Source organism: Lacerta agilis, chromosome 8 (assembly GCF_009819535.1).
Source record: "Lacerta agilis isolate rLacAgi1 chromosome 8, rLacAgi1.pri, whole genome shotgun sequence".
Taxonomy (NCBI): Eukaryota; Metazoa; Chordata; class Lepidosauria; order Squamata; family Lacertidae; genus Lacerta; species Lacerta agilis.
This window is the reverse complement of record NC_046319.1, coordinates 54979167-55007156: the sequence shown is the minus strand read 5'-3', so window position 1 is coordinate 55007156 and position 27990 is coordinate 54979167. Positions and strand designations below refer to the sequence as shown.

The following is a 27990-nucleotide window of genomic DNA, read 5'->3' as shown; positions in this document are numbered from 1 at the left end:
TTAAAATGTTAAAAAGTTATGCATAAAGAGTTTTGAGTATTTTTATCTACTGTGTAAGGAACTGTCCATGAGCAAGTCAGATTTCTTCAGACATGCTTCGCTGCCTGTCCTGGGGCAGTTGAAAAAGAGACTGGGCAGTTTACCTAGTGCTCCCCACTGGGACATATTAAGGAGGATCTAGGCAGAGGCTGATGTAGTCCAAGGCAGCAGGAAGGCACTAGGGTTGGAGAAAGTTGGTGCAGCCTATGGCAAGCTATAAGACTGCTTCTGAAGGGAGACTGAAAATGTTTGTCCACATTGCAAAGAAAACCAACTGCTTCCAAAACACTTTAGCTCCACCCAATGAAAACCGTTGCTTGATCTGTTAGAATTCTTGGGTGGCTGAAGTATCTTAGCCCATTGGCAGGAGAAGCTATAGCAGCCAAACCAAATTTCATGTGCCACAAGCCTGCCCAGTTAGCCATGGCCTGGCTTCAGAGGGTAAAAAGTGAACTGAACCCATAGTTGATGTTTGTGGGACAATATGGAGGGGAGTGCAGGGGGGCGTGGGGCCAGGAAAGAAAGGTGTGTTGATCACCTTTGGTTTCACTTGACAAACCCTCACTGCAGCATTGCCATAGCAACTGCTGCTGGACCATCCCAGTGAGCAAGGTGCCCTCAGCCACAGAGCAGCTGCCTGAAGCAGGCAGGAGGAAAGTGCAAATGGGTGGCAGCAGGCACTGCTAGTCACACATCAATATGGTTCTCTGGATGTGGCTGAGATGGGAAAGGCCACAGGCTGTGAAGCAGAGGGGTACCCTCCCCCAAAAAAAGGTACAGATTCAACTAAGAGGTCAATAGTGATAAGACAAGAGAGAGAAGCTGCAGCAGTGCAGCTCATTCAGTCCTTGGTAGAGATTGCGGAGGGAGTGTTGGGAGTATGTGAGGACTGGATGGCAGGGCCTGCCACCTCTATGGCTCCACTTCCAGGTGCGTGGTGCTTACTGTCCAGTGACCCAGGTCCAGGCACCGTCTGCTTCAGCCACTCAATTTCTGCCTGCAAAGAAAGGAACAAACAAAAGTGAGCCATGCACAGCTCCCAAAATCCAAGCACAGGAACAGCAAGACATTGTGGAGCCTGTGGCAGCTGAGCAAAATGGCTGCTCTTCCCCCAGTCACGGCACGAGGGCTGGTCAAGTTTATTTCGACACACAAGGCAGAAAATCCCACAATTACCTCTTCCTGGATGTAACCCACACACACACACCCCCAATAAATTGAACAACAGTTTTCAGCCTTTCATGACCTCCAAAATCTGCAGCCTGAGGCAGCTGCCCCATTGTAACTAATGGCAGGGCCGGCCCTGCTTGGCTTTGGCTATGTATCCCAACAGCAATTCTTTCTCCCTCCAAAGCCATTTCCTACCTGTAAGGCGGCCCGCTTGCTCTGCTCACGTCCCATCACCAACTTCAGATCCTCCATGTCTTTCCTGCAAGAGGAAGCAGAGACATGAATTTTGGAGGAAATTAATAACAAACAGAGGACCAGCTCTCCTCCACCCCACTGTTGTGGGAGAATCCTCAAGAAATGCACAAACACACACTAACAAGTTAGCTACAGCCAGCCTTCCCCAGCCTGGTGTAGTGAACTACAGCTCCCATCAGTCCCAGCCGGCACAGCTGCATGATGCTAAGGCTGATGGGAGTACAGTTGTGCAGGCTGGGGCTGATGGGAGTTGGAGTTCAAGACAGCTGAAAAGCACCAGGAAGGCTTCTTTCAGGAAGGCCCTGAACAGACGGACAATGACACAACCAGGCCGAATGCATGACTTGTGACATTGCTTTGTGCTTGTCCACTGGTGTGGGCAGGAGATGGTTTTCCAGAGCTTCTGGGATCTCTTCCTGGAAGAGAAGAGGAAGCTGCCCACTGCTGGCCCACCTCACCGATGTTGTGCACACATCAGGTCCATCACGGTCCTCAGAGACCGGAGCTCTGCCTTGAGATCATCCAGAGATGCTGGCTGTTCCTCTGTTTGTGACGCCTCACAGGTTAGAGCTGTAGGCTCTTCTCTGGTGTAACTGGACTGCTCCTTCAACTGCTGGGGGAGAGACAGATACAGGACAGAGAGGGTTGGAAGGGGCTGATGCTTTAATTCCTCCATGGGCCAAGGCTCCCAACCCCCGTAGTAAAACAAAGGCAGGCAATGGAGGGCTGAAGCCCACCAATCTTAGAACTGTAGAATTGGAAGGGACCCCAAGGGTCATCCAATCCAACCCCCTGCAATGCAGGAATCTCAGCTAAAGAATCCCCAACAGATGGCCATCCAGCTTCTGTTTAAAAACCTCCAAGGAAGGAGAGTCCACCACCTTCTGGGGGAGTCTGTTCCACTGTTGAACAGCTCTTATTCTAAAAAAGTTCTACCTAATGTTTCATCATAATTTTCTTGCAATTTGAATCCATTGGTTCGGGCCCTCCCCTCTGGAGCAGCAGAAAACAAGCTTGCTCCATCCTCCATTTGATCAGATACTTGAAGATGGCAGTCATATCACCTTTCAGTCTTCTCTTTTCTGGGCTAAGATCTTGAAAATGGTACCCAGAAAGGAGGGGGAAACCATGGACCGCACGACTGTTCAAACCAGTTTAAGCCTATTGTGTTGCTACCTCACACAACTCACCAGTTCAGGGCCTTTAGCTCTCTCTGTGGAGCTCGAGGGCTGGGTTGATCCCATCTCGTCCTGCAACAGCCAATAAGAGAGAGAGAGATATGGTGCCAGCCATCATCAAGGCTAGCCATGTTTTAATTTGTATTTAAATATGCATAAAACTAAAAACAGATTGCAACACACACCAACATCCTACACATCTGGGTAGGGCTTCCTAAACAAAAAAAATGTTTTTAGCAGTTGCCGAAAAGAGTGCAGCAAAGAGACCTGTCTGATATCAATGGGGGGGGGGGTTCTAAAGTGCACCTGCCACCACACCACACTAAAAGTTTCATTTCTTACAAATGCAGAGCAGGCATCACATGGCACTGGTGACAGCACCAGTTCTGCAAATCGAAACGGGCACATATGGGGTAAGACAATCTCACAGGTAAATGTGTCCCAAGCTGTTCAGGATGTTATATACCAGTAACAACACCTTGAACATGGCCCAGTAGCAAATCAGTGACCAGTGCAGATCTCTGAGCACAGGTGCTGTATGCTGATGAGGTCTCACTCCTGTCAGCAATTATGCTGCAGCATTCTGCACTAACTGCAGCTTCTGGATCGAGCACGAGGGAAGGTGCACACAGAGCACAGGCTTTGCTTCCTCTACTCTGCAGCTGCTGTTTAAAAAGGCACAAGATCCCATCCCTTTAACAGCTCTCTTCCTCCTTCCTTGAGAACAGCTGGCTGGGGGTGGGCAGGCAGTTGCAACGACTCACCAGTGAGCTGGTCATCAGCTGGCTGGGTGGCCTCTTCCCTGGCACTTTAGGGCGGCTGGCTGTTGGGTGGCTCAGTTTGGCACTGGGAACAAGGACGGCATCAAAAGTGTTGGTCTCTGTAATGGAGAAAGTGGCGCTATTGGGGAGCAAGCACAGCCACAGCAGAACCTCAGCCAGGGAGTACAATACTGGCCAGAGGAAGATCCATCATTCCCAAAGCAAACCCAGGAAGAGACGGCATGGACTGGGGTTTGCAATGCCCTGCCAGACTCCAAGTTGCTTCTCCACGACTCTGGAGAAAGAAAGGAAAACAAGAGCTCCAGGCAGCTCCCAGACCATTTTGTGGGAATGGTTTAATCATATACCAGCAAACTGAGGTTGTGCAATTAAGCTGGATTTGGGCTCTTTTGAAACACTCTCCCCCCTGCGCGCTCACTGCCGCCCTGCCCATCACATGGATTTTTTGTTGGGGGGGAATAGGAAGAAAAATGATGGGGAAACACCCTAAGATGTGATGGACAAGGGCAACCTGGGGCGATGTCATATCACCACTGCAAGAACTGAAGAGAACGGATGCTCAGTTCACAGTGAGGTTGCACATCTTCAGTGAATTTTTTTGTCAAGATAAAGGCTCAATACAGATGTTAATAGCCCCTACAAAAGGGGAGGACACTGGACAGTGGGAGAAGGAATTAAAGGGCCAGCACCTACCTGCTGTCTTCTCCTTGCATTTTCCTTTTCCCACAGGGGTTGCTGTGCTGGGGACTGGAATGCCCAAGGATCTGGATCATCATGATGTGCAGAGAGAGACAGACACAGAGAGAAATCATGGGAGGAGTGTTTCCAGCTACCCACACCCTTGGCCTTTGGAAACCCCAGAAGAACCTGCTGCTGCAGAAGGACTGTGAGCCCCATTATGTGAGTGGTGCTTCTAGGACCAAGGTGAAACTATAAAGCCTCTGTGGATATTTTTGCTATTGGATACTGGGTGTTGTTTATGTAGTCTTGTTATATTTATAGTGCTGAAATGCTGTTATTTGCTACTGTGCTGTTTTGCTATGTTATTATGAAATTGGTTTTCAGCTGTTTAATTTTGTAATGCATTGCTATTTTCTTTGTTGTAAGCCACTTTGAGCATGTCTTTTGTGTGTGGGAAAGCGGCATATAAAAAAACTGAATGAATGACTGAATGAATTAATGGAGAGTTGCTGACTACTAAAGCCACAGAAGCAAAGTGCGTACACCCAGCAAATTCACCCCAGACCCAAGCCAGTTAACTGCATCTAATTGGTTAAAAGAAAGTGGAGGTGGATCAGGAGGGGAGGGGGTGGAGGGATGAATCCAGATAACAGATGAATTTATCACTTCCTCCAACTAATATCACAAAATCTGTATCAGAATCCATAAGACATGGAGCTGTCTTACACCAGCCTTTGCCAATGGGAGCTGCAGTTGTAGCACAAAGTATCTGGAAAGCACCAGGTTGAAGATAGCTGTGTAGTGGAAATTATAGCATGTGATTTGATAGGCAGCCTACATGCGAAGAGATGTAAAAACTGTGAAAGGATATTGTTGGGAGAAACTGCATATTCATGCTGTATTAAGAATGTGTCAAGAATGTTCAGCCTTGAGTTAGTCTGATAGAGAGTAGGCACCCTATTCTTCAGCTCTGATAATGCAGGCATGCCTCTCCCCTGAGATTGTGACTTAATTTCTACACATATACAGAGTGAATGCTTCTATATAAGCTTGTGGAGTCCACTTTTGTGGCTTCCCTGGCAGCTGTTGTTGCTTTGACCAATCGAAGTTGCCTCAACATTACAATGTTGTATTTAGTGAAGAAATCTACTACAGTACAGCTGCCTGATCCATCTGACTGGTAGCACTCTCCAGGTCTGGGGCAGAGTGAGGCCTTTCCCTCAAGCACTACCTTTAGGCTAGATACTGTAGCTGGGGCCTCCTACGTGCAAAGCACCTGCTGTGCCAGAAAGCAAATAGCTAAGGATTTAAATATTGCTCCCAGTCTTACCTCCTACCAGTATTGTGAACCCCACTTAGGAGGGCGTGTCCCCCAAAGATCTAGGCCTGACAAGGCACCAGAAGTGCCCTGTTCTAAACAGAGACATGCCAATGCTTGAGGTTGCCTGCAAACTCCACTCTCTGCTAAACCAGATGTCTTCCTTTCCAGCCTCAGGTGGCAAATTCTACCTGCCTCTTACTTGCTTTTCTGGTTCTGGGACCATGTCCGATGACTCCAAATGAGATCATATCAAGTGCTGGCTGATCCTAGGAAAGAGGATGTGCACACACTCTTTCCAAGACTCATCATGTCTTACTTGTGGGGAAGGTTGGGGGCTGGTTTGGTCTTAGCTGGCACAGGAGGAGGGGGAGCTGGCTTCTTGACCGGAAGAGGATTCAGCCTGGGGCTCTCCATTTTCTTTGGTTCCTTTGAGTCTGCAAGACATGAATGAATGACTTAGGAGGACACACAGCTATTGCAATTTATCTCCTAAGGAAGCATTCCAATAATCTTTTGCTCATTATATCCTCAGCAGAACCATGCAAAGGCGGCCATGATGATTTTATTATTAATTTTAAAATTATTATTTCTGTTTATATCCTGCTCTTTCTCCCAAAGCAGCCCAGGGTACACCGGAGGAGGTGGGGGAGAGATCAGTACAGCATCATGCCTGAGCCCAAGTCTTACTTCAGCATCCTGCAGGCGAAAAAGAAGGCATGGAAAGGGCCTGTTCTAAAAGCAGAACAGGGAAGATGGATTCCTGCACCCAATTCTAGCTTGAATGTCAATAATCTACATCTGATACCTTTCCCCTCAGCAGCATGAATATTTATACAGAGGGAAGGAAGACCCTTGACCTGCAGGCAGCATATGGTCCACAGCCAATTTCCCCACCTATCAGCTGTCCAGCAGAGAGCAGGTGAAAAGGGAAAAGGCTCTGACATTTTGCAAAGTAAGCAATTGCAGCTCTTTCTGCTGCAAGATTGCCAAAGCAGAGGAGTAAATGCCTAGCAGAGAGGCAGAGCTGTGTTCCTTCCAAAGAGGCAAGAGATAGTCCATGCATTTTGCAATTGCACACATGGTATTTGGGGCGGGTGTGTTTGAATTGCACTTTGAAGTTGGAGGCTCTGAATAGCAGTAAGGATGAGAGGCAGCACTTGCAGTGCAGCTGTGCATCCAAGTTCGAATGGTTCTGCAGGGATTACCCTGCTCTGTTCTTTACCTTTAAACCAGACTTGGACCAAACAAACCTGCGAAATAGGGGACTGCCCTCCGAAAGGGAACTCTTCTGCTCCACTTTGCAAGAAACATGATTGTTCTGCTCAGAACGCAAGCAAGCACCAAACCACAACAGGAAGAGGAAGAGGCAATACATATGCACACCTCTGCCTCGGCTGTTGCTGGGCAAAGCCAGGGCTGCATATGCTCCGCACAGGCACCCTGACCCTCTGCAGAAGGTCAGCCAGCAGCTGCCTCCTCACCTTTGTGGTCTCCAGGATGTTTCGTCTCCACCTTGCCACCTTGGAGGACCTTCTTCCCTGGCTTGGGAGCTTTTTCTATTTTTCAAAAAAAAGGAAAGTACTGATAAGATAGGTGATATGGGAAGTGGGGAGGAAAAGAAGGAACAAGGCCAGGGAACATCTGTCCCTCCAGATGGGCTGCCAACTCCCATCAGTCCCAGCCAGCCTGGCCAGAGTTCAGGGGTGATGATGGGAGTTGAGGCCAACAACATCTAGAGGGTCACAAGCTCCCCAACCAGGCATCAGGGAGGATGGGGAAAGAAGAAGGGATGGCTTCCTGGGTATTCTACCCATTGACTGGCAAGCAGCGGCTCCCTGGAGATGCGACCGCTGAACTTGGGACCTTCTCTGCATTGTGCTCTGCCACAGAGCTATGATCCTTTCCCCGGCTGACTCCCCCTCGGCCCCTACTTTCACCCGGACATTAAAATAAATAAATAAAGAGACCCAGAGATCCAACGGGCAGTGACGGCAACCGCCCTTGAGCTACAAAATCCCCTGCCAGGTGCCTGAGCCAAGTGGGGGGCTTGCGACTTACCGGAGTCCTTCCTCCGCTCTGGTACCTTGGCTTTGATCTGTAGAAGAGAGAAAAGAGCAGCATGACGGGAAAGGAAGGCGCTGGTGGTGAGTCACCCAAAATGAAAGAGCAGCCTCAGCACCTCAAGGCAGGCCAGGCTTGGGTTTCACTCCTGCACAAGTTCGGAGGCAGGAGAAGTCAAGGAGATCAGAGGCTCAGGGGAGGGAGAACGAGAGAAGGGAACCTGCAGGACGGGAGTGAACCTTACAGTGCCCAGGCAGATGCTGAGCAAAGGCACATGGCAGGCTGCAGACTCTGCCAGCAACTGCATGTGGCAGCCTAGGCAGGTTGTCAGGACAGCCTTCCCCAACCTGGCGCCCGCCTATGCCAGCTTTGGCTGATGGGAGCTGTAGTCCAAATTGTCTGGAGGGCTCCAAGGTAGGGAGAAGCCTGCTGGATGAGGAGGCTCTTGCAGTCCTCCTTTGTGGCCCTTCAGCCATCCCAAGCCTGTGAAAGTGCTTCAGTGTTGTGTGGAGCAGTCAGCATCTCCCCTCCGCCCTGCCAATTCCTCCTGATGCAAGGAAGGGTCAGGGGCCACCCACTTCCTTACCTCAGGCTCCACCTGGGCCAGAGGCATGACAAAGTTGTCCGGGAAAAGTCCCCTCCGGCCACGGGACTCGCCTTCCCACCACCCCACATCCGCCGTCTCCTGCAACAAGGAAGAGGAAAGGAAGGATATGCAAACAGAATTACTTTCCAACAATGAATTTAATCAAGAAGAATCATTCAGTTCAGTTGCACCAATAAAAGTTGTAATCTGTCCTTAGCCTTCTGTTGTTTTCACCTTTTGAAAGTCTTGAATCATTATTAATTCTTCTAATTGATAATCCTTTTTTTAAAAAAAGGGTTTTATTTTTATTCTTGTTTCTGATACAATTCCGTATCATATAAATGAACTGAAACAATGCAAAGGACACAAAAAAAGAAAACTATGAAATAGAAAAGAAATAACAATTTTAGGGTATCGAAAAATAAACAGAAAACCAGAAAGCATTCCTCCACTGACTTCCTCTCCTCTCCTTCCATGGTTCCTTTTGTCTCCTCTTTTCCTCATGTTTTCTTGGTTCACTCCGTCCATCGCAACTACTTATATACACATTAGTTTTTTCTTACACTGCTGAAAATCTTACCATCCTGCTAGGTTAATTGTTTGTTTGCAGTACTTTTTCATATATTCAATAAAAGACATCCAGTCCTCCTTATATTTTTCATCATTTTGATTTCTTATTCTGGAGATCATCCCTGCTAACTCCACGTATTCTAACAATTTAATATGCCATTCTTTTGTTTTGGTACCTTATCCGTTTTCCATTTCTGCGCTAGAAATACACGTGCAGGTGTTGTCGCATAGAGGAACAAATTTCTCTCTTTTTTAGTCACTTCTGTTGTTATTAACCCCAGCAACAATGCTTCTGGGTTTTCAGAGAAGGGTTTTTAATATTTTTTTTTGTTCATTATGGATCATTTCCCAGTAGTTTTTAATTATACTACACTTCCACCACATGTGGTAAAAGGATCCCTCTGCTGCCTTACATTTCTAGCCATCGCCCTTTGTTGATTTTGACATTTTTGCTAGTCTATTTGGTGTCAGATACCACCTATGCAGCATCTTCATAAAATTTTCTCTTAGTGTGTAGCATGCTGCAAACTTTATATTTACTTTCCATAACCGCTCCCATAGTGCAAAATCGATATTGTGTCCCACGTCTAATTGATAATCCTATTGTTTCATCTTCCTTGTAAACCACCTTCATACTACATCAGATTAATTCCATACTAGTACATTTTTAAAAAGTCTGTGCTGCTTTCTGTACACAGGTGAGCAGAAACCAAAGTACACCTCTTCTGCCTGCAAACCTCTCTCTCATATTATGACTCTACTGATTCAAACACCCTCATGAAGTCATCCCCTGTCCATCTTCCCAGCCAGGCTCTCAGGAGTTTTTCTAACTCAAGAGAAAGAAAACAGCTACAGTTCTTATCTTCTGATCAGCAGACAAAAATACGGTAATAATCACATTTTCATTATGCAAGGCAAACATTCTGCCCCTCTCACCCTCCTCCACCTGCTGCATGCTTTTGGAAGTCAAGGGCAGGAGCAAGATAAGGTGTGTTTTTTCCTCCTAACACAGGTGTGGGGGGGGGGATCACCCAGCTGGAGGTAGCACTACTTTTTCCAGTGCCTACTAAAAACTTTTTTGGTTTAGACAAGCCTACCAGAAACTTTAGGAAGTTGATGTGAGTCTTTCGTTATTTTAACCTTTCAAATGTCTTAAATTACTGTTGTTAATCTCACTAAGGTCATTTTTGTGTGTGTTGTCTTCTTTGTAAACCACTTTGAGGGGTTCTCTTGCCCCCAATCAAGCGGTGTATAAATTTCATTAAATCTGGCCGTGCCCCCAAATTGCCAGTTTTGGGGAAGAAGTTCCAGATATAATATCAGTGGTCACTAACACCCCCTAGAACACCTATGAAATAGTTGTTGTTTGGGTATTTAAGATTTCGAATGGTTACCGGTAACTGGAGGACAGAGAGGGTTGCTTCCAGAGTGCCAACTTCTTCCACCCACCCTTAAAATAAGGTCTGCTGCTCAGTACCAGTTCCTGGTTGCTTGCTGGCTTCTCTAAAGGCATTTAGGATGCCAACATGAGGATGGGGCTAGATGGGTCTCTGGTCTGATCCAGCAGCAAAGCTGCTCTTAAGAGCTGAAGACACTGTGCCCTTTTAGCTCTGAGCAGAGATGGGGCCAGGGCTCTTTGTGGGTGGCCCTCATACCATCGGGGAAGTTACCCACCCCAACTTTCCCCAGGACTCCCACCTTGCTCAACAAAAGGACCAAATCGCCTTTCCGGAGGAGGAGCTCATCTTCATGCTCTGGTTCGTAATCAAACATGGCTCGGCAATAGACAGGAGCGTCACCTGCAGGTGGAGGAAAGCACAGACACCCCTGGCCTCAGATTCGGATCTTTCTCTTGCTCTGTTCTGAGTGCTCTGAAGGCAACCATTCCTAGCTGGGTACCCTCCAAATGTTTTGGACCACAACTCCCATCAGCCCCAACCAACATGGCCACTTTGGACCACAACTCCCATCAGCCCCAACCAACATGGCCACTTTGGACCACAACTCCCATCAGCCCCAACCAACATGGCCACTTTGGACCACAACTTCCATCAGCTCCAACCAACATGGCAGCTTTGAGCTACAACTCCCATCAGCTGGTTGGGGTTGAAAGAGGTTGTAGTCCAAAAGCATCTAGACGGCACTGAGTTAAAGAAGACTGACTTGTCCACTGAAATTAAGCCCTCCACACCATCCAGCAAGCCCCACCCACAAACCTGCAGCAGCTTTCCCACACAAAAGGGCATCAGGTTAATCTCCCCATACCTTATCCCTCCCTTCCAGATGTTTGCAACCACCACTTCACTCTGGGCTCCCACCAGGGGCTTTGCACACCCCAACATAGCTTGGCTCCCAACGCCACATTTTCCCTCCCCTGCAACAACCCCATTCCAGACTGAAATGGAGAAATAGGCATTCCCTGCCTCATTTTCCTCTCTGAAAACCGCAAGAAGGCTCCAACTAAGCAAGCTCTGAGGTATCAGAAGTCTATCTTGGCCACAACTCACTGGTCTGTAAAGCCTGGACTTTGGGTTTCGCCTGCATCCGAGGAGGAGTAGGCTTCTCTGGGGTGTTCTCCACCTGGAGCAGGATCCAGGAAGCACCGTGGGGGGGGGGCGGGAATAAGGAAGAAGACTGTTGACACAAACACAAGCTCTGTGCAGCATCTGACCGCTGCTAAAGAAACATCAGCAGTTGCTTCCTCAACCTGTTGCCCAGCAGATGTCTTGAACTACAATTCCCATCAGCCCCAGCCAGCAAATGAGGCCCTTCTCTCTAGCAGAGAACAGTAAACTTGACCTGGTGGTTGTTTTCTGAAAAGAAAACTGGCTTAGGAATTTACAATAATTGGGTCAATGTAAAAGGTATTTTGTTGCTTTCCCCTCCCCCCCCCAAAAAAATAGAAACACTGATCCTTGTATTTAAACAGAGGGCATTGTCCAAGGGTGTTTCCAGATATGGACAATTCTGTAGCACTCGGTCATTGCTGCTTTGCATTAAGTTGCAAGTGAAATAGCAAAACTGCTTCCAGACCTTTTAAATCCAGGAAACATTCTGTAGCAGGACAGAAAATGTTTCCCTTTTCCCCAGCCCCAAATGTGGGAACACGATCAGTGTGTGCGCAGTGTTAAATGCTTCCTTTCCCCCACCTTGCTGCATCACTGATCATGATTGCCCCTTTAACAATGGAGGTGGGGTGGGAAGATAAACAGCTAAAAATGCAATGCTATTTGAAGGGGTGATAGACAGAGAGAGGACAATAGAAAAGGAAATGGTTAGAGCTTCCCCTTCAGCCCTTCGGATACTGTTGGACTCTAGCTCCCATCAGCCCCAGCCAGCATGGCCAACAGTCAGCTGGGAATTGCAGTTGTTCAGCAACATATGGCAGGTCGCAAGTTAGCCACACCCTGGGCTGGGATAATATATGCAGGCTATGGTTACCAAGAATGGCTGTTGCACAGCCGTTTTCCTGTGTGCTTTTTTTTAATGCTCTGTGGGGAAACAACAACAGAAGCTGAGCAGGGAAAACACAAGAGGGAGATGTTTTGCTCATGGTGTCATGCAGATACTCCGTAAAAAATAAATAAATCAATGAACAAAGCACAGCAGTCCCACGGGAGATGCCCTGTGTAGAAGCAGCGCCAGAGAGCTGCAGGGGAAAGACAACTACTTATGCAGCCCCAAAAGAAGAAGAACAAAAACCAGGACACTGGTTTGCATATGCTAATAATTAGAATGACTTTAATTTAAATAGAAATGCAACACATCTCACAATAATAATAATAGTAATAATAATAATAATAAATAGCTGGTGTGAGTCTACTGCTAGTTCAACTTTTCGAAAGTTTTAAATTGTTAATTTTCCTCACTGGCAGTTTTATTATTTTACCTTTTTTTGTAAACCACTTTGAGTTTTGTTTCATTTTTTTGTTTTTTTACAATCAAAAAGCAGTGTATAAATGTTATGGGGGGGAATCATCATGGGGAAGGCTGGGACCTGGTGATCTGTGGTCTGGTTGACATCCTGTGCTAAGACAAACCATAGTGCCAGGGCGCGGCAGCAAAAAGGAGCAAAGCAGCGGCCTAGACCCACTAAGCCTAAGGTCTTGCTGAGCATGCTGTGTGATCCAGACGGTGTGCCAGCTCAGTCTTGCTCTCAAAGTGATGTTGATAGACAACATCAATACCCCCCCCACACACACATCCCTGGTTCAAACGGACCAGAGGGTCTTTCAAATAGAGGACCCCTCGAAACACAGCCCTGTCCTCTGTGAAGGAGGGCATCTGAAGCCCTTCTGGTCCCAATGCCACAGAAACACCTTCCTTCCTCTCACCTTCTCCGGCTCACTGAGGACGAAGGTCTCATTGGTCATTTTGGGGCGCTGCTTCCCCGCTCCGACTTTGGGCTCTGCAAAAACCATCTCTGGAAGTTGACAGTTGAGGGAGGAAGGGTGGGGTGAGGTTAGCACTTCCAGTCAGGCCCTGCCTCTCTACCCCTTCTCCCACCCCCCTCTACAGACCTTAACCAGATCTTGAGCCTCCTAAAGATGTGGGGGGGGGGAGTGCTTCCTGGATTGCATGGAAGCCCCAACCAAAAGGGAGCACCCACAGTCAATTCAGATTATTCCCCCTCAGCTCTGCCCCACTCCCAACATTTATGTCACAGAGGCTGCAGAGGAACCGGTGCTTCCATCCCCACTCACCTCCACAACATGCCCACCCTAGGCCCTGTGCTCCCCCCACCTGAAGGCAGGCCGTTTATCTCTTGCACAAAGTTGGACGGGAAAGCTCCCAACTGCCCGTTCTTCTTGCCCAACCACCAGCCGTCTTCAATCTGCAGAGGAAGAGGACAGAAAACAGCCGTTGTCATTCTGGAAGGGCCTCCGCCTTCCTGTTGCACAACCCACCACCGGCCCACAGAAGAGAAGTGGCAAAGAGTCAGGCAAAGAGTCCCAGCGCCCCTGTCCAGATACATCGGGTGCCCCCCTAACCGCCTTCCACCTCCCTGGATGCACCCAGAAATTCGATGGGAGACACAAGATGAAGGCTGCAATGCAGGTTCATGGTGCCCTCATGGTGTCCCAACGGGAAGGGAAGCTCCTGAGCAGGACCCGATTGCAACTGCAACGCTTTCCCCACTTGCAGTTCGAGGGAGCCTCCCAAATTTCACAACTCTCGTTTTTAGGGCAACATAATCTGGGGGTGGGGACTGGAGACACACAATTGCCAAAGGAGTAAGACTGCCTCTATAGCACCTTCACCAGATGAAGTGCCTTTCTATTTGGAGGGTGCTTTGGTGCATATGGTATAAGCTGGCACTTCATTGGGTGGGTGGGGGGAGACAAGGAGAAAAAAGGAGAGATCCAACTACCACCATTCCCCTTCAGTTTGATACACTTTTGATTAAGGCCAGTGGGATCAGAAGAAGCTGGCCTGTGATGATAGCAGACAGCGGAAGATCTCTCCCAGGCAGGAGCCAATAAATGGGTTGTTGGCAACCAATGCTTTTTTTTTAATAATTAGTCAGGAAACGACAGATTTGTCTTAAACTGGAGGTGGAAGGAGAATACAGGCCAACCTGTGAAAGCTGCAAAAACATCCGCCCAAAAAAAACCCTGGCATGAATGAGAAGCAGGGCTCCCGCAAGGAATTTTCACCTGGAAGCACCCTAAGCTTCCAACAGCATTTCCCCCTCCCCCACTTCTTCTGCTCTAGGAACCCCCTCCTTTCTACCACAGGGGTCAGCAAACGTTTTCAGCAGGGGGCCGGTCCACTGTCACTCAGACCTTGTGGGGGGCCAGACTATATGGGGGGGGAGGAAATGAACGAATTCCTATGCCCCACAAATAACCCAGAGATGCATTTTAAATAAAAGCACACATTCTACTCATGTAAAAACACACAGATTCCTGGACCGTCCGTGGGCCGGATTTAGAAGGCAATTGGGCCGGATCCAGCCCCCCGGGCCTTAGTTTGCCTACCCATGTTCTACCACATACTCGCTCCCCTACCTCACCTCCTCCAAGATCTGCACTACTTCTCCGGGGCACAACTCCAGCTCATCGTCCTTTGCTGGGGTGTAAGAGAAGGTGACCCGGCACCAGCGCTCCTTCGCAGCTGGCAGCTTGTTCACAGCGTGGACTACAGAAAGGATAAACGTGGAAGGCAGGAAGCAATAAGACAAAGAGAAGAGAGAACATGACCACACAGCCAAACTCCAGATGGGCACCAGAGGGGGATTCTTGATTTCCCACGAATTTAACTTGCCTTGGAGAATAGTGGCAGGATAGTAATATAAAACAGGCGCTTGCATTATACTGGTTTTGACACCTGCTAAAAGCTTTATTTAAGCAAGCCTACCCAGGCACAGTGTATTTTGTGCATATTTGCTCTTATACACTGCTGGATTTTATATAACGTTTATTAATTCTACTTGTTTTTAAAGCCCATTGATCTTATTTTCTTATGATTATTTTATACTATTTTAGGTCAAGTGCCGAGAGATTATTACTGTTTTCTGGTTAAGCCAGAGCTTTCCAAACTGTGTGTTGGGACACATTAGTGTGTTGGCTCCCTGCGCTCCTCCTGGGACTGGAAAGGGGCGCTAGTTTAACCTCCGGTTTGCTAGTAAAACTGAATTACTGTGTCACGAAATGATGCATGTCTAAGAAGTGTGTCACCAACATTAAAAGTTTGGAAAGCTGTGGGTTAAGCTGTCGATAAATCTTGTAAAAGAAATATGTAGGTTTAAAGAGTCGGAATGTGTTCTTGGGAGCAGGGGTTCTCTTAACATCACGATCAGATCACTGGCAAGAAAGTTTTCCATGAAAACTGTAAATCCAGATTAAATGGGGGGGGGGTGAGTGATAAACTGTATCTGTGATGTCAACAACATAGCCTGGTTACATTGCCAGAAACTTGTGTGCCTGAGCAAGGACAATCTCACAAATGCATCCCATCTGGAAGCACTCTGGGAACAAAGAATGCAGAAAAGGAGTTCGATAAATTTTGACAGATCCCTTTGCTCTCACAGCCCAGTAGGATTAATCAAGAGCAGCCTTCCACAACCTGTTGGCCTCTGGCTGTTTTGGACTGCGACTCCCAACATCTGTCCTGCCGAAACACCTGGAGGGCATCAGTTTTGGGAAAGCTGATTTAAATGAAGCAAGCCAAGAGCTGAACTTGCCACTGGCCTGTCATGGCCATGCCCCAGGCTGCAAGCCCTGATTGGCACTGATCCCTGCAGCAGTCCATCCTTTTATAGTCAGGGCACATACATGGTTTCAGGTGCATACGTTAAATCTGAATATATACCATCCTTTTCTGCAAAAAACAGTGCTCGTTCCAAAATCGATGTGTTGCGCATCAGTGCAGCAAGAGCAAACCCAAATTCAAACTGCATGTGCTTAAAACAATTTTGCCATTTGTTCCAACATCTCATGAATGTAGGAGCTTTTGTAAAGCAAGGAATGACAGGCGGGCAGGCAGGAGAGAGAGAAGAGGACTCTTAAGTATGTGCTTCATCACAGAAGTATGACACACAGCCTTCTCAGCTGCATAGCGAGAACTTCTGTGCTGTTCAATCATACCCATGCTCCTTTCAAGACCATACAGCAAAAAACTGGATTTTTGATGACCAATGCAGCCATTTTGGCTTCAGTACCAAGCCATTTCCCACTCTCCCCAACACCAACACCTTTGCTTACTCAAAAGTTTGCTCACTATGTTGTGGCATTTTGGCTGGGCTTAATAAAGGGAGTGCAGTTGTGTGTTTTTTCCCCTTTCAAAATAAAAGTGGCAGTTTAACCCTTAGGCAGTAACCCTTAGGCAGTTTAACCCTTAGGCAGTTTAACCAATAAAACCTATGTTTAGTTTATTTGGTGAGATTCCACCCAACAGCAGCTGATTTATTTGGCATGCAGAAGATTAGCATATAGCGGTCCAGAAGATAACATTCTCATAGCTTGTGAAATAAGGTGGTAGCACTTCGGACATGCTCCACAGAGCCACTGGTTCAAACTCTGAACTGCCTTAGCTGCAGCACTGATGGAAAGAGACCCACACCACTTCCAGGACCAGAAGATGCCTTCTGCATAGAGCAGACATCGATAGCCCCGCCAAGCCCCACAGGTACTGTGCCAAAACACAAACAGAACCTCCAGCAAGGTCCTTGGATTTCCTAAAGGCCACAGATGACACCTTACACTTGCCTACTCCCCACCAGCTCTCAATAAAATAGAACTTTGGTTTTGTTTTGTTTTTAAAGCAAAGGGAAAAAGTCATGGGCAAAAGTTTTTACGCTCCTTTTAAAGATAGTCCCTTCCCAGTTGTCCTTAGTTTGAAGCTGCAGCGCTGGCCTAAAGTAGCCCCCCCCCCACAAAAAGACACTCACCACTGCGGATGGATCGGGGGTATCGCTGGGTGCCATCAGCTCGGAGGCTCACTGGGATTTCCTGAGGCAAGGGGAAGAAAAAGGTGCCTGTGACTATGAAGAAAGAAAAGGCCAGACAGCAGGAAGAGAGAGCAACGTGGAGGGGAGAAAGGACAGGGTCGCACTCCATCTTGTTTCTTACACAGAGCCCAGGACTCAAAGTCACCAGCTTAAGGTTGCCAAGTTTGCTGATGGCACTAAATTCTTCAGGGTGGCTAAAACAAAAAGGGATCACGAAGAATCTCTCCAAACTGAGCAAATGAGCAATAAAATGGCAAATGCAATTTGATGTCAACAAATTATGTGATGCATGTCACTTTATATGTGGAAGGGGCTTCTGTGTCCAGGCTGCACTCTCCCTCCAACCATTCCCAACAACTTGTTGGCTGTCAGAAAATGCATAGAATCATAGAGTTGGAAGGGACCCCAAGGGTCATCTAATCCAAACCCCTGCCAAGCAGCTATCGCAGCTAATGGTGACGTTAAATCACCATGTCCAGTTTGCACAAGGCTGGCAGTTTGAGACTTCCTGTTGTAGTCATGTTTTCATCCTTCCTCTCCAATTGATTCAAGCACATAATTCAGATAGAGGATCTAAACACACAACTTGCTATTCGCAGGTTATACAACGCAAGTCAAAAGGGCAGCGGGGTAGAAGTTTCTGGAAAAGCTTACTATTTATTAACTGAGGAATCCCCTTTTACACGAGTGTTGAGGTAAGGAACAGACATACCATAAAACATATATAAACAGTACAAAAAAACCGACAGCAACAGAGGAAGTTGCCTTATACCGAGTCACACCATTTGCCCATCCAGCTCAGCACTGTCTGCATTGACTGGCAGCAGCGGCCGGCAGGAGTCTCTCCTAGCCCTCCCTGGAGATGCCATTGGGGACCGAGCCCGAGACGTTCTGTTTGCAGAAGAGTGTCTGCCTTGCAAGCAGAACATCTCCCTTCCAACTGACAAGAGGTTTAAAAACAGTGCAAAATCAACACCTTTGCATACAGCTGGGGGCCAAAATCCCTTCAGTGCAGGTATCAGGTCCCTCTCATCTCTCAGCTGGGATGCTGTTCCATGGAACAGAGGCAGCCACCCTGCTCTGAGCCACTGTGGAGCAATGGTATCTGATGTTGGGGGGCCTTTAGGACCCACGTCTCCCATAGAACACAGTAACTTCTTGGGTAGTGGCCCCTCAAGGAACCTGGCCCTTAACTGTGAAGGGCCTTCAGTACTAGCCCCAAATTCACTGGAGGTGAACCAAAGTTGGGAAGAAAAGCCAGGAGTCTCCTGCTTCTCTTCCCTGCTAATTTGTTTTGACAAAGCAAACGAGCATCACCACTGGAATGGCTGGCTGGCCTGCTCCACTGAACAGGTGATAGTGCAGCCTGCAAAGGAACTGCCCCCTGGAAAAGAACAACATTCAGAAACTCAAAAATCGGAAGAGGCCTCTCCCCCTTTACCTGGCGGAAAAGATAAGGGCTTTGGGTGAAAACAGCCATCCTGGAGAGGACGTTTGGGAAAGCAGGCACCTACCTCAGGTATATAGGGGGTAGTGAGTAGGCGTGGCTTCAAGTGCTTCAACACACACCTTGTCACCTGTCTATACTACAAATCAGAATGGAATGACCCTTCTGGCTCCTCCCCCTTCAAGGAACCTTGGGAATTGTAGTTCCACGTGGCAGCAAACCTGTAGTCCCACCTCCATAAACCACAATTCCCAGAGTTCTTTGGAGATGGGCTATAATGCATGCTTTTTTAAAAGAACAACAACATTAAGACAGATACTTTCCTGATGGGTCTTTATATGGCCTTCTGAAGATGTTGGATTTAACATGGGTTCAAATCCCACCTCTTCAGCCATGAACTAACTGAGCACTTTCAGGTAAGTCCCTGCCTCTCAGCCTCAGTTTGTCATTTGTAACATGGGCCTGGCTCAGAAGGCTATTTGGAAGATAAGTGGTTGTTTGAAAAACCCTTTTACCCTAGAGAATTATGGCAATTATACGCAGGTTATTGAAGTCAAAAGTTTTTTTTCTTCTTCTTCTCATGCTTTCCCGTACCCTCCCTCCAAGGCTTGTTTGTTGGGTTCCATTCCAGCAAAGAAACACACAGAGCTAAGAGCTGATAATGTCACCTGGCAACTTGCCCATGGAACTGTGGGAAACCTGCCACTGCAGAAACAACTAAGCCCCATTTTTCAGAAAGGGAAGGGGTGCCCTTTATCAGAAGCGGGGGAAACTCCTGATAAAGTGGGAAAGGCCCTGAGAACAATTAGGGAGCAACAGGCAGGTGGGACTTGGTGAAAGGGGAAGGAGTGTCACTTTTATGGCATGCGAGGCAAAGGTGCTCCTTGCCAGGGTGTGTGTGTATGTGCCTGCTTTTCACTGGTGCTTTAGCTTATTTCACAGAATAATGGGTGTGGACTGGGGCACCCATTCACCCTCCTGCCACAAAGGAGGACTCTAGCCAATTGTGGCAGGACAGACCTTCTGTCTGCCAGGAGCGATGCACTGGAGGGAGGGTGTTTTTCAGATACCTTTGCCTGGCAACCTACAAGGAACTGGAACTTTTTTGAGGAAATCAGGAACTGGAATGGGAAGTGCAGACCCCCCAAAAGCTGCCTATGTTAGGCAATGGGGGGGCAGGGGGAGGGGGGGACTTAGTGCAAGTGGCCTTAACCCTGTGCTGACTTTCTATATGTTCAGAGATGTGCAGCTGGGGGAAGATGTTGAGGTCACTTGGGCCTGCCCCCATGCATTCAAGGTCACCCCTCCACTGTGGCCCACATGCAGTACAATCTATTGTGCATAAGACTCTGGACATGCATTTGGTCCTGAGCTGGCTCTGTCATTAGGTAGAGGGAGTCACCTGCCTTGAGTGGCAGATGCTGCAGGGCAGGAGAGTAGCAATAGTCAACCTCTTCCCTGGCATGCTGTCTTGTTGCTAGCTGCTTGCACTGGTTGACCCTCTTGCCTGGTTGAATTTCTCCCATGCATTACCATTGGCATCATTCCCAGCTGAGGAGGCAGTCAGCTCAAGACATGCACTTCAGCAGGCACTGCCTGTGTGTGTGTGTGTGGTTCTGGTCATGTGATGCAAATGCCACCCAGGCAGCTTGGGGGAGTGAGCAGTGGTGAGATGTTGGAGGGCAGAACTGTGTGCAACATGCAGTCTGGCCTGCACACATCACATCACCTAAGATAGCCGATTGCCCTCAGGTGTGATGGAAAAGTCTGATTCTTTTTAAAAGGGGGATTTGTTTGCACTACTAGGGCAACAGAGTCCATTGATCCCCTTTAATTGTGCAAACCTAAAATGCTTATTTATTTAATTTTATTGCATTTATATCCCACCTTTTCCTCTAAGGAGCTCAAGGAGTACATAGCTCTCCCCCTCCTCATTTAATTCCCACAACAACCCTGTGAGGTAGGTTAGGCTGGCCCTGGATCACCCAGTGAGCTTCATGACCAAGGGGGGATTTGAACCCTGGTCACCCAGGTCTTAGTCCAATATTCTGACCACGATGCCACACTGGCTTGAATGCCTCCTACAAAAGAGCTGCAGCCTGGAGCCCCCCCCTTGGGCACCTGATGGTCAAAGCCCTGCTATTTATCTTGTAACACAGCCTAGTAAAGAACCAGCCACTGATCCCACTGGCTATTTGGACAAGGGTGTTCTGTTTGGCTCCGCACGTGTCTGGCTCAGATGTGGGGCAGTCTGTGCAGTGACACACAACATGCGCATTGAGTCAGGGGGCCTTGCACAGCTGCCCATTTCCACACAGCCTTCTCCTTTGCAGTCAGCCCAGCTGTCTTGTTTGAGCAGCCGCAAGGCCAGGCAAACATTGGCAGGAGGCAGGTGTGTTGCAGCCCTTACAAGGTGAAACTGGGGGAACAAAGCACATCTCACCCAGCTCCATGCAGCCTCCCTGTGGGATACTCTTTAAACAAATTGTCCTCAGATGTGCAAATTAGCTCAGGAAATAATTTGCATTATTTGGCCATGAACTTCAGCAGGAGGCAAATACCCAGTTTTGTTATTCTGCAGGAATAGAACAAAGCTGAAGAGGGAGGAATAGTCTGGAGGACCAGGCCTTGGGTGGAAAGGAAGAACGGGCTCCTACACCTTTAATTGTTATTATCGAAGAAGGCAGCTTGTCATGCAAGGTGTAGGTTCCCTCTTCTACACGACTATTCACCCGGATACTTTATTCATTTTCTTACATTTATATCTTCCCAGTCCTCTTTCATGGAACTCAAGGCAGCATATGTTTGGTTCCACAATGTTTTCTGTCTCGGTACTGACCAGAACCAGGCCTGCTTAGCTTCAGCAAGGTCATGGCATTGTGTGCCTTGAGGTTGTTCCTTGGGGCACTTTTGCTAAAGAACTGCTTCACTGCTATAATGCCCAGTGCCAGAAGGGCTCAGTTTGGGTTTGAAAAACCTTTCCTCTGACCTCTTTCAAATTCCAAATACATTTGTTTGAAAATGGAGACACTCTGTTTCTCTGTCTCTCGCTGTGTGGTGTTATTGCACCTTTAATAGTTGTAAAGAAGAGGAAATCTGTCATGCAAGCCACACCTGCCAAAATTCCCTCAGTTCTACAGCAATTAAAGATGCAGGAGGTGCCTGTCTGCTTTTGCATCTGGCCACCAGAGAGCTGGTCCAGCCATTGGGCAGAGTGAGGCAGGCACCTAAGGTGGCAGGTGCTGAAGGTCGGGGGACAGACACAGCTGTGCTAGCCATCTGTGTGTGTGTGCGTGCTCGCTCTGTAGGAGCTCAGGGGTAAGAAGTATATGGCGCATGACACATGCTCAGAGGCACTCTTTTCCAGTGAGGGAATCTCATGTTCATTGCTGGATAATGGCACTGGGCACAGGTCCCAGGGCTAACAAAAGGCCTTTTCATGCATTTAGGCCATGACAAAGCACACTTTCCCTGCTGACAGGTCACTCAGTGATTATACCTGATTGTTGCTCCCTAATAGGAAGCTGCCTTGTTCTAAGTCAGAATATTGGTCCATCTACCTCAGTACTGTCTACACGGACTGGCAGTTGTTTCAAGCAGTGGATGTTCCCAGCCCTACTTGGAGATTCCAGAGATTGAACCTGGGACCTTCTGCATGCAAGGCCAATGTCCTACCCACTGAGCCAATGGCCCTTCTGAGACAGGTGCGACAGGCATGTTTGCAAACACGCAAGTCTGTCTCCACTTGTTCCTTATGCTTCTCAAGAGCACACTTAACACACACTTACCTGGGACTAGGCTGCTTCCTAGGAGACATGCCTAGACCTGGAGTGGGAAAGGGTATAAATGCTCACCTGCACAAACTGACGAGGAAAGAGCCCCAACCGGCCCTCCAGCTCCCCCTGAAGCCACCCCTCTTCAGGGCCTGGTTGCACCTTCTGGATGATGTCGCCAGCAGTGATCTTCAGCTCATCACCCAGCTGCCCGTCAAAGTCCACCAAGACCAAGACCTCTGGAGGAGGGGGAGGAGGAGGAGAGAAGCAGGAAGAAGGTTTTCCCCAAAACATCAGCAGCCTCACTCCAATAAAGACAGCTATGGGCACTCCCAGATGACCTTTCTGCAGAGCATTCATTCTGAATGGCTCATTGGGAAGTTAGGCAACATTGCAGTTATGCAATGTGGCTAAGGACATTTCCCCCCTCAAAGAATTCTGGGCACTGTAGTTTGTTAAGGGTTGCTGGGAATTGTAATTTTGTGAGGGGTAAACTACAGAGCCCAGAGTCCTTTGAGGGAAAGAATGTGCTTTAAAAGTCTAGTGTGTACGTTGCCTGCACCAAAGAATCATTAGCCCACACTTTGCAGTGCATTTATCCATCACTTTCCTTATTGCAAAAGTCTGACCTTTTGAGAGAAGCAGGATCATTGCACAAGACCTCCCAATCAGCTGCAGTTGTGCAACCTAAATTTGCAGGTGCTTTGTAATTGAATCCCACCCAAAAATAGCAATAGTCGGCAAGGGCCCTGAGCGAGGACAAACTTTGGCGCCTCACCAAAATAATATTTCACCTTCTTATTTTCACAATAATTCGAGTTTGTTAAATCGCCCTCCCACCTCTTACCTTCCATTCTTTGCATGCTCTCAAGTGCACTATTTTGCACCCCCTTGGCTTGGCGCTCTGTGCAGGGGAACTGTTTGCACCACCCTAAATCTGGCACTGCAGTCTAAGGCCACATTCATTCACATCGTACATTTCATAGAATCATAGAACTGGAGAGTTGGAAGCGTCCCCAAGGGTGATCTAGTTCAACCCCCTGCAATGCAGGAATCTAAACTAAAGCATCCATGACAGATGTCCATCCAACCTCTGTTTAAAAACCTCCACAGAGGGAGAGCCACAATCTCCACTATGATACCACTTTTAAAAATTAATGGGTTCCTCCAAAAAATCCTGGGAGCTGTAGCTTGTTATGGGTGTGTGGAGACCCAAATCTCCCTCACAGAGTTACAATTCCCAGAGTTCCCTGGGAAGGGGGATTGATTGTTTAATAACTCCTGGAATTGTAGCTCTGCACTCAACACCCATAACAGACCACAGCACCCAGAGTTCTTTGGAGGGAGCCATGACTGTTTAAGGCGGTACCATAGTGCTTTAAATGTATGATTCAAACTTAGCCTAATGTTGGATACAAACCATGAAGTGGAAGTTGAATGGCAGTGCAATGTAACAAAAAAAAAAAAAGGCGGTCCGTGATAATTAGAGCTTAAGTGTATGTTAAACAGGGATAATTGGTGATAATTTAATTTTGCTGAGATTATTGTATGAGCACCTGGAATGGGGCAGGAAACCATTCACAAGAAGCAGTTATGGATGGCAACAGCCAGCTGGGGCTGATGCGAGCTGTGGCCCAAAATATCTGAAGGCCACCAAGTTGGCCTAACTTTTTCCAAACAGGTGACTGGTATTTACTTCCCTTGTCCCAGAAGGAGCTTCTTCACAGGGTTTTGATGCTGAGGCCCCTTACATAAAGCAGCAATGGCCAGCCAATGACCAGTGCATCAACTTCCAGCTGGTCTCCTTAAGTGGACCCCAGTAACCAGATGGTACATCCTAAGTTCTTTCTCCTGGGGGTGCAGCAGGGCAAGACAGAGAACAGCCTTCACCAAATCCACAAGCCCTACTCTCTGAGGGATAATAATAATAATAATAATAATAATAATAATAATAATAATTTATTTATTTATTTATTTATTTGTTTGTTTGTTTGTTTGTTTGTTTGTATTTCCCCAGCCACTCTGGGCGGCTTTCAACCGAATATTAAAAACAATACAGCATCAAGCATTAAAAACTTCCCTAAACAGTTGTCTTTTAAAAATAAAATAGTTGCTTATTGCCTTGACACCTGCTGGGAGGGCGTTCCACAGGGCAGGCGCCGACTACCAAGAAGGCCCTTTGCCTGGTTCCCTGTAACCTCACTTCTCACAGTGCGGGAACCACCAGAAGGCCCTCGGAGCTGGACCTCAGTGTCTGGGCAGAACGACAGGGGTGGAGACACTCCTTCAGTTATACAGGACCGGGGCCATTTAGGGCTTTAAAGGTCAGCACCAATACTTTGAATTGTGCTTGGAAACGTGCTGGGGGCCAATGAAGATCTTTCAGGACCGGTGTTATGTGGTCTTGGCAGCCACTCCCAGTCACCAGTCTAGCTGCCGCATTCTGGATTAATTGCTGTTTCTGAGTCAGCTTCAAAGGTAGCCCCACGTAGAGCACATTGCAGTAGTCCAAGCAGGAGATAACTAGAACATGCACCACTCTGGCAAGACAGTCTGCGGGCAGGTAGAGTCTCAGCCTGCGTACCAGATGGAGCTGGTAGACAGCTGCCCTGGACACAGAATTAACCTGCGCCTCCATGGACAGCTGTGAGTCCAAAATGACTCCCAGGCTGCGCACCTGGTCCTTCAGGGGCACAGTTACTCCATTCAGGAACAGGGAGTCCTCCATACCAGCCCACCCCGTCCCCCAAGAACAGTACTTCTGTCTTGTCAGGATTCAACCTCAATCTGTTAGCCACCATCCATCCTCCAACCGCCTCCAGACACTCACACAGGACCTTCACCGCCTTCACTGGTTCTGATTTAAAAGAGAGGTAGAGCTGGGTATCATCCGCATATTGATGAACACATTATCCACATTAACTTTTTGCCCCATTCTTTCTAGGCACAGGTCTGTGCTTAAAAGCTGCTTGCCCAAGCATGGTTTCTTCATATTTGACCTGGAGCTTTCCCCATGATAATCTACTCTTTAGGGCACAATTAGAGCAAATGTCAATTTTGGTTTTCCACATATTGCTGTTTGCTCCAACTGGGCTTTAAAGAGCAGGTTTTTGTGGGGAAAGCAAAAAAAGTGGATGCTTGGACATAGAGCTTTAAAGCACAGACTATGTCTGGAAAGAGCGGAGGAAAGGTAAGTGGGTAAGCTCTGACTCCTCCCAATGGTAGCCGAATCTCACACAGTACTCTGCTAAAACTAGAAGCCTCCATGAAGAAAAAGGGGCTGGCCAGACCCTCTCTGCCTCTCCCTGTTAAATTCAAGCACTGAACATACACTGAAGGCCAGGCCAAGCTCATTAGCCAGGCAAAAGTTCAGAGGGAGACCTGGCTGGGCCGGGGGGTGGGTGGGGGGGAGGCCTGGATGGAGGCAGAGGGGCCCAATGATAATCTGACAGAGACTGTGGCCAAGGGGGACCATCAGTAAAAGTGGGGGCAGGGACACTTTTATTAATTATGCCTTAATAACAGTAACATCAGTAACAATTAGGCCTGATTTACCTTTCTTTTTGCTCTGTCCTAGCAGTTACCTGAGGGTGCAGGGATTCTCATGTTTCCCTGGTATGCCAAGCATGCAGGCACGCACAGAACCCTCCCTCAGCAAGTTCAGTTTCATCACTTCGGTGGAGAAGGTGGGACCCCCCACTGGGGTGGGGTGGGGTGGGTGATGAGCTCCACTGAAGTGGGCCTGGCAGTGGACACCCTGTGCCCACACTGTGTTTGCTCTGGAACTCTGGAATGGACTGCCACTCTCGTAATCCTCAAACACGCAAAACGTAAAAAAAAAAAAAATCTAAATCCTCTCCCCCAAGCCACAACAACAACAACACACATACATTATAGTGCTTCCCCTTTGACTAACATTAAACTCACCTATTTTACAAAAATAATGCCCTTTAAATCATTGACCTGCCAGAGTACTGAAGCAGTGAGCCGTGAGCCAATTCAATGTTATGTATCAATTGTAGCGTTCACGGGAAATGTGGAAATGTGATGCTACAGAACTGTATGCCATCACACAGCTGGGTAAGACGTGGCGGCTGGCGCAGCTGGCAGCACCTGTGAGATTTGTCATCTGGAAACCCCAGGCAATAAAGAAATCATTCCAGCTCCAGCCCCATTCCCTGCAGGGCTCCCAGGTGGCCCCTGAAACCTACCCATGGCTGCTCCTTCCTCACTTTCCGGCTGCCTCCCTCCTCATAGATCCAGCCAGCTGTGCCTTCCTGGGAAAAGTGGGAGAAGGAAGCCAGGCACTCCCTTTTTGAAGCTGGGAGGGAAGGCCCGTCAGGACAAGCCTGCCACACACGGAAGGGAGGGACAAGCCCAGACTAGGCAAACAGGCGAGGCGGGTTTCCTGAGAGAGCCCAGGAAGGAGCAGGGAGGGCTCCAGGCTGCTACCGAGCAGGTAGGCTAGGCCAGGGGGTTTGCTTGCCCCAAATAGATGGGCAGAGCCTACCTGTGCCTGGGAGCGGGCTAAGCATTGAAGTGCAGGCCTGAAGTGAGGGGGGAAGTGGCTTTACTTAGGCATACCCCCATCTCTCTCAGCCTCAGTGTAAAACGGATGTATGAAAACTGGCATCTCTGCCATTGTAACGTTATTTATATAGAGCCAATCCTTGGCAAGATACCCTAAACAAAAAGGACAAACCCCTGACTTGAGCAGCTTACACTCTAAATGTCACTGAGAGGAAAGGCCTGACAGGGAAGTGTTAAATGTCTGTATCAATATTGCTGTACAGTACGGCGCAGTACCTTCAGAGCATTTGCCGTATCTAAAAATAAAAAAGAAGCCCTGGAGCGCTGTTCCAACTTGAAGTCACACCCTTTGACTTGGCAGCTGTTCAGGAACTGGGTGTGGTTACTCAATAGGCCCTCTGTGCATGGTCAGAGTTCCTTTCTTCTGTACCGATTTCCAGCTTTGCAAAAACACCGCATTTTTATTCGCTGTTGTTATCTTTCACAAGGAACCTGGGTGTTTCACGTCCTGCTGCAGACAGATCTAGGGAACTGCTGGATTCTATTTTTTTTATTTTTTTAAAAGAGGGGAATCTGCTGCTGTGTGTTTCGATATCCCATTATCTCTTGGTGTAACCTGAATCCTGCACAGAACAGAAGAAAAGGTGGTCTTTGACAGCGCTGCTGCTGCTGCTTTTACCCACACACCATTTGAAGACTGGCATCAGTGCAGATGGTCTGGCTTTAGCAACAAACCAGCAGCTTCCCCCCCCCCCACCCGCATGGTCTGGTTAACCACCAGCCTGATTACTGGGCAACTGAAAGTTTGCTCCCTATTTCTGATATTTCTTCACTTGGTCCTTGGGTGCTTCTGGTCCAGGTGTGGCTTAGTTGGCAGGTAGGTTACTGAGATATCAAGAACAAGTACGGTAGTTGGCAAGTTTTATTTACTTCTTCGCTGGATTTTCCCTGGAAACGTAAAGAGAGGTTAACCAGATCATGAGGGGAAGATACAGGATTTTGATGTTGATTATGTCATGTGGGCACTACAAAAAACAACAACAACTTGTTTGTTTGAGGATCCACCATCAAACACCAATCTGGAAGCATCCCTCACAGAGATCTTGGGGGGTTTTCATAAGTTCCAAAATGGCTACTTTGCTTTG

At 47.9% G+C, this 27990-nt stretch overlaps 1 protein-coding gene across 5 annotated transcripts; it reads right to left on the bottom strand.

The window, feature by feature from the left end:
* Nucleotides 1-26: 26 nt before the first annotated feature.
* LOC117051330 (CD2-associated protein-like) lies at nucleotides 27-26799 on the bottom strand. Of its 5 annotated transcripts, none has more exons than XM_033157626.1 (18): nucleotides 26527-26799; nucleotides 22397-22554; nucleotides 17036-17096; nucleotides 14660-14784; nucleotides 13387-13477; nucleotides 12978-13066; nucleotides 11151-11223; nucleotides 10342-10442; nucleotides 8074-8172; nucleotides 7485-7521; nucleotides 6908-6976; nucleotides 5743-5860; nucleotides 4118-4188; nucleotides 3407-3522; nucleotides 2655-2714; nucleotides 1923-2077; nucleotides 1405-1468; nucleotides 27-1036 (listed from the first exon to the last, which is right to left on the bottom strand). In XM_033157626.1, exons 1-18 carry the CDS (start codon nucleotides 26528-26530, stop codon nucleotides 881-883), a joined length of 1647 nt encoding a protein of 548 aa, XP_033013517.1. In that variant the 5' UTR covers nucleotides 26531-26799; the 3' UTR covers nucleotides 27-880. The 5 variants fall into 5 exon arrangements, with proteins under 5 accessions (XP_033013517.1, XP_033013515.1, XP_033013516.1 ...); XM_033157624.1 differs by having other exon boundaries at nucleotides 6908-6982; nucleotides 26527-26796; XM_033157625.1 differs by having other exon boundaries at nucleotides 1923-2074; nucleotides 6908-6982; nucleotides 26527-26794.
* Between the last annotated feature and the right edge of the window lie 1191 nt (nucleotides 26800-27990).